At 36.1% G+C, this 13,075-nt stretch overlaps 1 protein-coding gene across 2 annotated transcripts in view; it reads right to left on the reverse strand.

Annotated features, from left to right (window-relative positions):
• Window positions 1-473: 473 nt before the first annotated feature.
• RAB2A (RAB2A, member RAS oncogene family) overlaps window positions 474-13,075 on the reverse strand; it is a 94,129-nt gene continuing 81,527 nt past the window's right edge. For both annotated transcript variants that reach the window (XM_012661421.1, XM_012661422.1), the window contains 2 exons: window positions 3,818-3,886; window positions 474-1,801 (listed from right to left, as the gene is read on the reverse strand). In XM_012661421.1, the coding sequence (XP_012516875.1) occupies window positions 1,706-1,801; window positions 3,818-3,886 (165 nt within the window). In that variant the 3' untranslated portion in view covers window positions 474-1,705. The remainder of the gene's footprint in view (window positions 1,802-3,817; window positions 3,887-13,075) is intronic.

A 13,075-nucleotide genomic window follows, 5' to 3' on the forward strand; every position in this document is an offset into this window, starting at 1 on the left:
ACTGGAAGGAAAACAGGTTTGTGATACAAATACTCATGAAAATAGATTTTCCTCTCACCTGTGTCTCTGCTCTCATGGAGCTAGTTAAAACAAAACTATGACAGCATTTGGTGACTTCCCACAGGAGTAATGTCAAAACTTTGACAGAGTATTATTGAATCTTCCAGAAAGACCTGTAGAAAGCCGAAGTCAGTGAGTGAACTGAAAGTAGTTAGTTTCATAGTTTCATGCTTTCTTACCAGCATAAATGTTTTGTGATATTTGAAGAGTAGACAATACTTGCTTACATCATCAACAACAAAAAGAATTTCAATATAGTGAGAGAGTTTTATCACATTTTAGCAAAATTTTTAAAAAGGGTACGTGTTAAACGTTCTGACCCTTTTAAAAGACATGCTTAAATACACGTAAAAGCTGTAAATGGACTAAAAAACACATTAAAAAGAGAAGTGGTCATAATAAAAAAAGAACACTTTTATACATAGGATTTTATTTTGCACTGCTATAACAATTTCATTATAGACCAAGGGAGAAAAAGAAAAAAAGGATAAAACCACCACACTGAGTAAAATTACTAAAGCTTTTCTACTTTTTAACAGGATTTTCCGTCTGGCAGATTTATTGTCACATCCCCTTCAAAACATACAAGATGCTTACCATATTTTAAAGATTATAGAGGTTGCCACTGAAAGAAAAATTTTACACAGTCACTGTACATCAAGGTTGAAAAACTGTCCTGCATGAAAAATATACTTAGAAATCATGTGAATAAAAGAAAGAGAAAACATTATTGTGTTTAAGGAAAGATTAAAGTCCTCATAATGTGCCATCTACATGTGGATACTCATTCTTCTTGGAGTCACTAAGATGTAGGAATTTCTTGCTTCCGCCCTTTTCACTCATTATACTGTGTTTTTTCCCAACAGTATTCATTAAGGCAAACAATCCTTTTCTGAAGAGGCCTTAAAGAAATTGTGGACAAATAGCAAACTTTTGGCATTAAAACAGGTTAACACTTACAAAGCCTTTAGTAATGTACATTAAGCGTATTGTTCTTGGACTAGTGACAAGAAAAGATGAACATGCTTGTTAACAATGTCAAAAAGTTTAAAATTTAGTGTCCAAGCAATTTTTAACAATGCTTCTGTAGCTTTAAGCTCTAAACAGTATAGAATTTATGCAAATGCATTAAAGAATTCAAGCTTGGCAAATTACACCCAAGCAGGTTATTAAACTATATATACAGAAAGTAAATGATAAATACAGAATCAAAAGAGTCCTTCTGTTTTTCCTTATGGCCTTGAAAATCGACAAACTTTTTGAGGACAGTTCTATAATATTAAACATTAGGTAACCACAGGTGCTGGGAAACCTAACTACACAAACTGATTTAAAATACTCAAAATGACTTTGTAGTGTTTAATACAATTCAGCTCGTAGTTAAGGGCACAAGACAACATTTAACAAAAATAATCACATCCATTGACCTAGAAATCAAATGCAAATAGATATGAATACAATCTGCAAAATCTGTCTTTTAAGTGAACATTAACCATTTATTCAAAGTTATACAAGAATTTAAAGGATTAAAGTCTTCTGTGACATAAAGCCATTTCAAATAGTTTCATGTCTCAGCTGAGCAGGAGAGAGGGTGAAGGAGTAAGTGAGTAGGCCCCATTCGGGCAGCTAGAGAGTAAAAACAGACTCAACAGCAGCCTCCCCCGGCCTGCTGTCCTCCCTGATTGCCTGCATGTGTTGCATTAGTAGCAGCATGCTGAGGGCCAATTTTAATGCCATTTGCCTGGAATAAAAGAGGACAGAATAAAAAATATAACAGACCCAACCAGACAGTACAGTTTAATTAGATTTTTAAAACATTCATTTAACTCTTAATGATACAATTTTACCAAACAACTGAGAAAAACATATTGAGTAGATTTTAGCAACAATTAAGACAATATCTCTTAGGGGATGTTCCTTCCTTTTAAAAACAACACTGTGGAAATATTTATGAAAATAATTCTTTATGATACCAGGTATTGGGTAAACAGAAATTGGATAATGCTGCTTTTCAGAGAATTCTCATAATGGAGAAATTGTTTAAAACAACTATCACAAGTAATCTTTAAAAGATAAAAATACCCAAAGCCCATGCTGCTCTTACACAACGTAAAATCTTTTCTCCAGACAGCATTTCTGTTCCATGTTGAATCAGCTGTACAGGCTAAGGGCATATGAGTGTTCTGTGTCATCAATAATTTCTATGATCCCCAAAGACATGGCAGCTTGCCAAGAACCCACACACAGAGTAGTTCTTTCATTCATCAAACTCACACTTATGTCTTAACCCTCACTCCCTCAAGTGGATTTTACCTAAAAATACAACACTTTGAGAAAAGTAATACAGTAGCTTCAGAAATTAAGCTCTTAAGGAAACTTTACGTCACAGTAAATCTCAGATTTATAGTGCTTGGCAGTTGTTCTGCAACAGTAGTAGCCTTGGGGTTTCTGGCACTAGCTCAGTATTGACAGCAGCTGATGTGGTTTCTTTTCGCTCTTTTGACTCCTCTTTAATAAAAAGCATGCCCTATGGCTCATTGGTTTTGCCCCCTCTGGGCTGGTAGCAACTTCTTGAGGAATCAAGGAGTCAGACTTGGCATTGGGCCAAATAAATAGCACGGCCTGTTGGTTCCTGACAGCACATTACAATCAAAGCTGCACAAGGCACGGTAAAGCAGTCAGCTACTATATGAAATCAGACAGAAACAATGAATATGCCCTTTTAAACAGAGGCCCAATTACTCTTCAATTTATATGGCATTAGTCTCTGAATGGTGTCACCTTTAAATTAACTCAAAAAGTACTGCCATATAAGCCTAGAAGATAGGATTTAGAAACTGTATTACTCCAAATTAAAAGAAATGAGAAAATCAAGTACTTTTTGGAAACCCTACACAAACTGTTTGTTTTAGTGAGACTACTGAGATCAATAACAGAAAGCCTCATGTATGTATAGGCCAAGAGACATATCCACAGTGGCTTCCTAACACCATGCTTTTCTAACTGCAACTGGGGGAGAAACCAGGGCTTTTCTCTTGGAAACCAGAAGTCTTAATACAGAATGTCAAAAATACTTATGTAAAAGTAATTAATATGCTATGTCCCCATAAACATTTTGAAATAAATAAGGATAAATACAGATTGGGGATTTACGTTAAATGATGGCCTCTGGTGAACACTCTGAATTATATCCTCTAAAAGCTTTTACATTTTATCCTCATCATGCTGACCAAAACAGGCTCAAAGAAACTTTACAAAAAAACCAGTGCCAACTGCCAATTATATATATTAATTTAGCTTCCTGAAAACATGCTGTGCTATACTGTGAGTAATTTCCAAATTGAGTATTTCCCTTTTTTAAACCAAACTGAAAGAGCATCTTGCCTTAGTACGTAGTATATGCATTTACACACTAGAACAATATTCCCCAAGCAGATGACACCATATGGACATGTGGATAAAAGTGGATTTTCTTTTCTCTTTGGGGGATTTATATTTTTTTGCATTGCTGGCAATAAATGGATAAAGCCACTTACTTTTATCCATTTTCATAAAGAGATGCTCTACTAGAACATAAATATTTAACTACTATACTACATATACCAAGTTTTCTATTAGATGATTATAAATTAATGTGTTAACTGATTATCATGGATCCATTTTAGGAATTTAAAAAAATATAAAATCATGAATACAAATAATAATTAAAAAGTCAACTCTAAATTAATATTAGCCAATAATATTTATACGTATATACCTCATTATTAATGTCAAAGACTCCCTCTTGGATTTTTTCATAAATTTCTTTTGCTGTATTTATAAATGCCTGAAATATAAAGTAGAGAAATTGGTTCAGATTATTTAAAACCATGACGGTAAAACAATATTACATAAAAGCTCTATAGATTATCTTAACATTCAACATATGAAAATCAGCTGATGTAATATATCACATTAATAAAGAACAAAACCCACCACATACACGATCTCAATAAATGCAGAAAAAGCATTTGACAAAATCCAACATTTCATGATAAAAACACTCAACAAACTAGAAATAGAAGGGAACTTCCCCAACCTGATTTAAGAACAGCATCTAAGAAAAACCCTACCTAACATCATAATCACTGGTGAAGACTGAAGGCTTTCCCCTCATGATCAAGAACAAGGGAAGGATACAGGCAAATGTTCGTCAGCATTATTAGCAGTATTATGCACAACAGCCAGAAAGTACAAACAACACAAATGTTTATCAATGAATGGAAACCAAAATTGGGATACCAATTAATAGAATATTACTCAGCCATAAAAAGGAATGAAGTACTGATTCACAATGCTACAATGTGGATGAACCTTGAAAACATGATGCTAAGTGAAGGAATGCAAGAAGGCAGACACAAAAGGCACATACAGTACAACTCCATTTATAAGAAATGTCCAGAATAGACAAATCCATAGAGACAAAGTAGATTATTGGTTGCCGGGGGCTAGAGGGAGGGGAAAATGGGGAGTGACTGCTAATGAGTATAAGGTTTTGGGGTGATGAAAATGTCCTAGAATTAGACAGTGATGATGGTTGCACAACTCTGTGAATAAACCAAACACTACCGAATTGTATACTTTAAAAGGGTGGATTTTATGGTATGTGAATTATACCCCAAAAGAAAAAATCACGACCATAGGGGGAGGTGGGAATATCATAACGTGAGAACTGCACAGGAGATAAACATATGAACAAAAAAGAGAGAGATAAACATTTGTCAACTATTAAACTGCTAATCCTCAATGTTAGAACTAGCTTACTTTTGGAGGACATAGTCCCACACAGGGCCCTTTTTGCCATGATAATGTATTACCTAATATATAGTTTAAGAGAGAAAGAATCAAAGGACGCTTATAATAAATAGATAAAAGGCAGCTAAACATATTTGCCATGTTAAAGTTTCACCCTTTTTCCATATAGTATACTACTAAATTGACAAAAATTAGTGTTAGAATACTATAGGCCAAATTAAGCCTATAAATACCAAAATTTATTCACAAGCATTCTATGTCTATGTAAAATATTAAGATTTAAATATTAAGATATTTTACATAAATATGATTAATGCTACAGAAGGTATACACAAACTCTTATAGGTTCTAAACTATTAGATTTGACAGATCACAGATAACAATGCTAATATTATATATAAGGCCATTTTCAATTAGCATCTTATGAGAATTCATAGAAGAAAGCTATTCTCCACTACCACTGATACAGACCTAATTCATATTTTAAAAAGTAAACAGGATTCATGGAGAGGAACAAATCATACCTTTCCTCTTTTCTACACTGGAAACATTTGACTGCTGAACTTGCCATCAGAGCTTTTGTTTCCTAATTAACAGGACTGATATGTTTTCACCTTTAAAGGCCTTACAGCTCCCCAGAGTAATCAATCTACCGCAGCTCAATTACTGCACCAAGCACACACCAGTCAGTGAAGGAGATTTGAACGTCTGCGGCAGGAGCACAGAGATATGAATATGCATAAACTCTAAGTGGCTGATCGAATCATCACAGAGGGTCATGAGAATTTGCAGCAAAATAATGAGAAGAATTAATCACTGCAGATTCACAAGGCACTTAGGACTTGAGTGCGCTTTTCATGTGTGTGCTGGAGTCAAAGTGAAGAAAAATTGGCTTTCAGCCAACTATGAATTGATTCACACTCTTCAAAATTGAAGTTATCCCTATAAATAAGGGAAAACTTAACTTTATTTCTAATAATGTGTCAATTACCGTGATGGCTTTAGAAACCAGGCTAACTAAACACTGAAGTCAACAGATACATAAATTCACAGGCCAGAATTCCTTATAGGACATCCTCAGGTGTACATTTCACTGCAACGCTAGATAGAACTACAAGGTCCCATAAATGAATTATAACTTCATATAAACAAGCACTTTTATATTACAAATTTATTATTAAATGTGCCAATTTATGTGAATAAACTGCCTTTTTGCCAATCTGTTAACAAAGCACTTTAAAAACTGGCTTAAGAAAACTATGCTGCATAAAATTTCACAAGTCACTACTAATTTTATTACCTAAATAGTACTTAATACTTTATTAAGAACCTTTAAACATGGTTATACCAGATGGACTTAAGAGGCATAGTGTTTTATATCCCAAAGGCATGCAATTAATTTCATTACAGCTGAAATATAACAAATGATTATATTTTTTCATTATAATTTCTGTCATTTCCATGAAGTAGTGTTTGGACAATGCTACATTTACTTGGTCATCCAGCTCTCTCATTACACATTAAAGACACTAAACTAAAATATTTTCCGCCCCTCTAAGCATATTATAAAGGATACTATGGAAATGGACTGTTTCATATATTTCACAACAAAAAATTAATATTTTATATTACTATGTGATTTTTTTTTTTTTTTTTGAGACAAAGTCTCACTCTCTTGCCTGGGGTGAGTGCCATGGCATCAGCCTAGCTCACAGCAACCTCAAACTCCTGGGCTCAAGCAATCCTACTGTCTCAGCCTCCCGAGTAGCTGGGACCACAGGCACATGCCACCATGCCCGGCTAACTTTTTCTACATATATTTTTAGCTGTCCAATTAATTTCTTTCCATTTTTTGGTAGAGACAGGGTCTCGCTCTTGCTCAGGCTGGTCTCGAACTCCTGAGCTCAGAACGATCCGCCCACCTCGGCCTCCCAGAGTGCTAGGATTACAGGCGTGAGCCACCGTGCCCGCCCTATTACTAAGTGATTAATGACTAATTTTAATGAGTCCTTAGAGTCTGACGCCCAACATGACAAATGTAGACGTTAATACACCTGTTTTCAAAGAGTGTGGCTATGTCCGGGTGTGGTGGCTCATGCCTGTAATCCTAGCACTTTAGGAGGCTGAGGGGGGAGGACTGCTGGAAGCCAGGAGTTTGAGAACAACCTGAGCAAGAGTGAGACCCCATCTCTATAAAAAATAGAAGAATTAGCTGGGCATGGTGGTGCATCTGTAGTCCCAGCTACTTGGGAGGCTGAGGTAGGAGGATTGAGTAGGCCCAGGAATTTGAGGTTGCAGTGAGCTGTGAGGATGCCACTACACTCTACACCAGGGCAAAAGAGCAAGACCTTGTCTCAAAACAAAACAAAAAAGAAATTGACGTCGAATGATTTCATTTGTTTCAATGATTTGTTTGCGTTGTGAAACAATGTCTAGGCAGACCCACCATTATAAAGTATAAATAGATTTCTTTGCAGCCAAATGAACTTGGTGATCTTCTTGCTTTTCCATGTGGTGAGTACTGTTTCAGTATCAGAAGCCTGCCTCACTCTTCATTTTACCACTAGCACAGCCCTTTTGCCACACTTTGATTAATTGCCTTGTTCAGTCCTTTACCTTCATTTTCTTCATTAGCCACTAATTCTCTTGCCTTCCACCTCAGACACTAATCTTTCAAACCTTTGGCAGCAATTATGTGAATGGTACTGATAATACCTAAACTTCAGGCAAATTTTCAGGAACTTCTGTAGCATAAATTAAAACAAACACAAGCACAAAAAACTGTAAATGTGTTGTAAATCAAATAAACACTGAACAAATAAACATGCTGATACGTATCTTACATATCATTGACATTTGCCCAAGGGTATCTATTAAATTGCTACCACATATTCAGAACTTCTCTAGGTACCACAAAAGATACAAGGAAAAGGAGGAAACAGTTCCTAGAACTATTTAGTTGGGAAAATCTAAGCAGAAGGGAGGCTTACATCTCTGTTAAGGATGGAGAAAAAGAAACTTTGTGCACGAACTGACAAGGAGAATGCAGGGCAGGACTGAGGCAGGTCTCACTACACCACGGACAATGTGCTAGCAGGCCTTCACAACCGATGAGAGAGAACGGGGGTAAGGGGAATGTGGAATTCTATTTTTATTATGATCGAACAGTTCTAAGGCAAAATATTGAAAACAAATTTTATCAACAAACATTAAATTACTTCCTTATGTAACATGCTGCCACCTGGTGGCAAGATAAGAATTATGGCATCTGTTAGGTAAGATTTCAAAATAACAAATCAAATAAATAAAGTATCTTGGACAGATGCTATAGAGCAAAGTATTTTGTAAAATGAAATGACTTTTTAGTTTTCTCTTAAAAGTGAGAAACATGAGGTGACAAGAATGCTGTTTAATTTTCTTCTCAATTGCTAAAATCAATGCTATGTATATTACAGGTATCCATTTGTCTAAGCTAATAATAACCAGTATTTACGATGTACCTATTATGGGGCAGTCACTATATTATGTGATTTATATTGGTTTTCTTTTTTTTTTTTTCCTTTTTTTAATGGATTCTACTGTGGTTTGGAAGATTTTCATTATTTCTTAAAAAAAAATTCACAGTATGTATAAAAATAAGAAATTAATGTTAATTTTCTTTCATCTGCTTTCAAGAAAATACATGTTTGTGTCATGAAGTTATACCTAGCGGAATGGCTAAGGGCTCTAGAATCAGACTCTCTAGGTTCAAACCCCAGGGCCACCTCTTACTAGCTGTGTTGCGTTGGAACCAGTGCTTAACCTCTCTGTAAAATGAAGACAATGGTGTCTACCTAATAGGATTTTTGGGAGGATTAATGTAAAGCACTGAAAACAGTGCTTGACAAGTAGTAAGTGCTCAATGTGTGTCAGCTGCTGTCACGAACGTTTGGGTGCAATGACAAATGGGGAACAACAGGAGCGGAAGGGAGTACAAGTGCTAAATGTTAATGCGCCCTGCCAACACTGCAGAGTGAAGGACGGAAGCAGAGATCAATGTCTTCGGTTAATCCAAATATCTTGACCAAATAAAACTAAACAGTAAAAAAGTCAATTGGCAACACATAATGTTTACAGTGAGCCCTAAAGAATAAAATATATTGAGATAAGACTTAGATATTATGTAAAGATAGTAAAGTCCTATGAAAAGATCAGTAGACTAGTTGGGAAAATCTAAGCATAAGGGCTCAGATAATAAATCTAAGCTATGCTATATATACTTAGCAGTTTAAGTAAGAAAACCCTTCAAATTATAGAGTTTAAATAAGAAAACTCTTCAAATTTTGTGCTTTACATTCACCACAGTGTCCCCAGTTCTGAGGTTGTGGTGTTCTGCTTACACTTCTCTCACATGGAGTTTCCTTGTGTTTCACTGGAAGAGAGAGGGCCTTGCTAAACCTACTGATCTACAGTTACTCTTATTTTGTAGATACAATTGAGCTGCAAAAGGAGAAATGACCTGCCCGAGACCACACGCAATTACAGCAGAAGCAGGATTAGAAACTAATATTCTACTATTCTTCTCACCATATATACCTTCCTTTATTAGGATCACTTACCTTTAATACAAGTCAAAGGAATTTTCATTTATTTTGTTTATGTTGCAGTTAATATCAAACATAAAAGGCACACACTTCCCACATCCTTCAAAAGTTTTCTAGCTAGAAATTATTTTGGATTTCTGGGACTATTTTTGGAAGTATATGAAATTTATGATTTTTGTCCTTCGTCTCCTTCCTACCCTTTACAAAAATTAACATCACCAGTGAATGCTTATTAGGAAAAAAAGAAGATGGCCTAAACAAGTCTTAAGCAATTTCAGCAGAGAAATTAAGGGGGGGAAGAAACTGGATTAGATTAGAAAGGTTTGAAGATTATAGTATTTAAGAATTTCCTGTTCCCACTTTCTGTCAGACATGACACAAAAATATGTGTAATTCCTTAGTAATTTAGTTTTTCCAGTCAATAAGCATTTACTAAGTGATTTGTACGAGGTACTGCGGACACTCAGGTAAATATGAATATTTTAAACCTCAAGGGCTCTCAGGAAAACTGAGTAGAAGAAAGAGCATTCTGGACACAGGTGAAGATATTTTAGCTCAATTCTGTTGGAAGCTGGGGACAGGAAGGCATGTGAGATGAAGTTAGAGACGTGGCCTTATAGGCATCAAGGAACCCTGGGAAGGTAGGAAGCAGGTGAGGGACAAAATCAGAGCAGAGTCTAGAAGATGAATCCTAACGAGGCAAGGCTGGTAACAGGGAGACCAGTAAAGAGTCTACAACAACAATCTGGGTAAGAAATAAAGGCCTGACCAATTCATATGGTGGCAACAAGAATGGAAAGCAAAGCTCAAACTTAACATCCATTCTGAAGAAATTAACAGCACTTGATAAATGACAGGGTAAACTCCTAAGGTGTTTAAGAACGACTCCATTTTGTGAGACGAAAAGGTACACCATGAATTGTGATAAATTAAAAAGGAAGAAAACCAGGTTTTGAGGAGGGAATGAAAAATTCCTTTTAGACACAGAAGTCTAAAGCTTATGTCGTACCCATGTGGGACATAACTGTGTGCCTATATGTGAATATACACTATAGATAAATGTGAGTGTGTAAGTGTATGATATGCACATACCCTGGTTCAGAAGTAGAGAAAATGGATATAACTCTCAAAGTTACAGTTAGGATCATCTATGAAGTTCCCTATGGTGATGGCCAAATTAGAGGTAGAGAGGCTTATGCTAGTCAGCAAAGTGTTCCGAGATGTAGAGGAGAGTGGCTAATGTTTATTAAATTAAGCTGTCCTCAAGGGATGCTGGAAGGCTGCTAAGGCCAGGTCAGGTTTCTGGTGAAGTCCAGTGGTCGCCTCAGCATTCATGGGCTTGACGCTGAGAACAGGCTTAAGGGGACAATAAAGCCTTCAGTTTACAACCACATTCCAGCTATATAAAAGTACATGTTCCACCACTAACAACAAAGCCCAAGATGGTCTCTCAATGCAAATCAGGTCTATAGATTTTCAAGTACTGGGACAAAACACAAGTATTAACTAGGGGCCTTGAAACTGGTCTTCTTCCTGGTTAGTAATGTCTTATTAAGTGATTTATTCTCACCAGACACAGAAATTCATCTATCCTGTCAGGTTAGGTGGCTTGGCGAGTTAATGCAATCTGTTTTAGGGTTAGCTGGCTGTATTTTCAGCTAACAACTTAGCTGTTTCTATAGTACTTTAGTAGCTAAGCCAGGAATTTTCAGTCCTGATTTTTCAAATAGTTTAAGACATTTTTAATTACTAGATCTATGCCATGATGTTTATCAAAAGATTATGGTGGGCTAGGGAAACGACCCCTTCCAAAAATCCGTGTGATTTTTGCCTCAAAAATTTTTTGCTGGCCGGGCGCAGTGGCTCACGCCTGTAATCCTAGCACTCTGGGAGGCCAAGGCGGGTGGATTGCTCAAGGTCAGGAGTTCGAGACCAGCCTGAGCAAGAGCGAGACCCCGTCTCTACTAAAAATAGAAAGAAATTATTTGGACAACTAAAAATCTATATAGAAAAAATTAGCCAGGCATGGTGGCGCATGCCTGTAGTCCCAGCTACTCGGGAGGCTGAGGCAGTAGGATCGCTTGAGCCCAGGAGTTTGAGGTTCCTGTGAGCTAGGCTGACGCCACGGTACTCACTCTAGCCCAGGCAACAGAGTGAGACTCTGTCTCAAAAAAAAAAAAAGAAAAGAAAAGAAAAAATTCTGGTTGAAATTGGCTTTTTTATTTCACTGACATTTAGGAGATGAACTCTGGGGGGTACTTCTACTATCACATTTATGGGTGTACTTCCTCAGTGAATAACAAAAAGGATAAATGGTAAGAGCATATTTGGAGCCATCCTGAGTTGTATAAAACTGATTCAAATCCATTTTGTAGAAGCAATAAATTCATTTATTATAACTTGTAACTTGGAAATTATAACTTATAATTTGGAAATAAATATACTTAAATCTAATGCTTGAGTACTATAGTAGTTTGCTAATGTGGAGAGGTTTCATATGGAGAAAGCTTTCTATGTTTGTGTGTATATAATAAATGTTTATGTGTATATATCTATATTAGTGTTGTTATTAATATATTTTCTCTCTCTCTCTCTAAATGTATGTGTGTGTGTGTGTGTGTGTGTGTGTGTGTGTGTATGTGTGTGTATGATCCTTTCTTGAGAAATTCTTACCTTTGTAAGTAATATCCAGTTCAGGCAGACTAAAAGGGTATTATTTTGTTTTTATGCTCTTTAGAAATTAATTTGAAAGTACCGTCTTGGGTGACTTTTTAAATTTAAGATCTTAGTTCAAGATAGGTAGCATAAATTCAGCTAAGACCAAACCAGCTGGCACATTAGGAGGCCATAGTTAAAGTTCAAGATATTACAAGTAAAACATTGTTGAATAATGATGCCAGTGGGTGCCTGAATTGGAAAGGAGGAGGAAGTCAGTATGGTTCAGGAAGATGATGAACTTAGATCCAGGTATTAACATCATCAGGACAGATGCTGAAACCGTTGAGGGTACTCACTGTAGGATTCATGGGTCATAGAGACAGCCCATAAGATAGAAGAGTTGTCACCTCAGAACAGTACTTTGCTGTCTTTACTCTCTCTCCCTCAGGCCATCATTGAAATGAAGCATTTTTCATGTTAAAATCACAGCACCATTTCTCCTATTACTAAATGAATAAAGAGGATTCATATATTATGTCGAGTTGTTGGTGCTTCACTTCCTTGAATTTAACTGCATTCTATTATTCTAACTCAGTGTTTCTCAACCTCTATACTATTGACATGTCGGACCAGATAACTCTTTGTTGTGGGGAGCTATCCTATGAATTTTTCTCTAATACTGCTTTGCCCCTTCTCCCCCTCAACAGATCCTTCTTGGGTGAAATCATTAAGCTGATTAATAGTAAATAGTAAACCTTTAGCCAAAATAATAAACCTACTTCCAGCAACAACACAGCTAATGCTGGAACAATGTTGTAGTTATCTTAGGTTGCAAATTATCCAACCCCTTACAGGGAAATATAAAAGTTAAACTTCATGGTTACTGGATCTTGGTTAAAATGTATAAACAGACTACAGCACACCATCAAAAAGAAACAGGTCCAGTTCTAAACATCATCTATGTACCATCTAGATTTAAT

Source organism: Propithecus coquereli, unplaced genomic scaffold, assembly GCF_000956105.1.
Source record: "Propithecus coquereli isolate 6110/MARCELLA unplaced genomic scaffold, Pcoq_1.0 Scaffold71, whole genome shotgun sequence".
Lineage (NCBI taxonomy): Eukaryota > Metazoa > Chordata > Mammalia > Primates > Indriidae > Propithecus > Propithecus coquereli.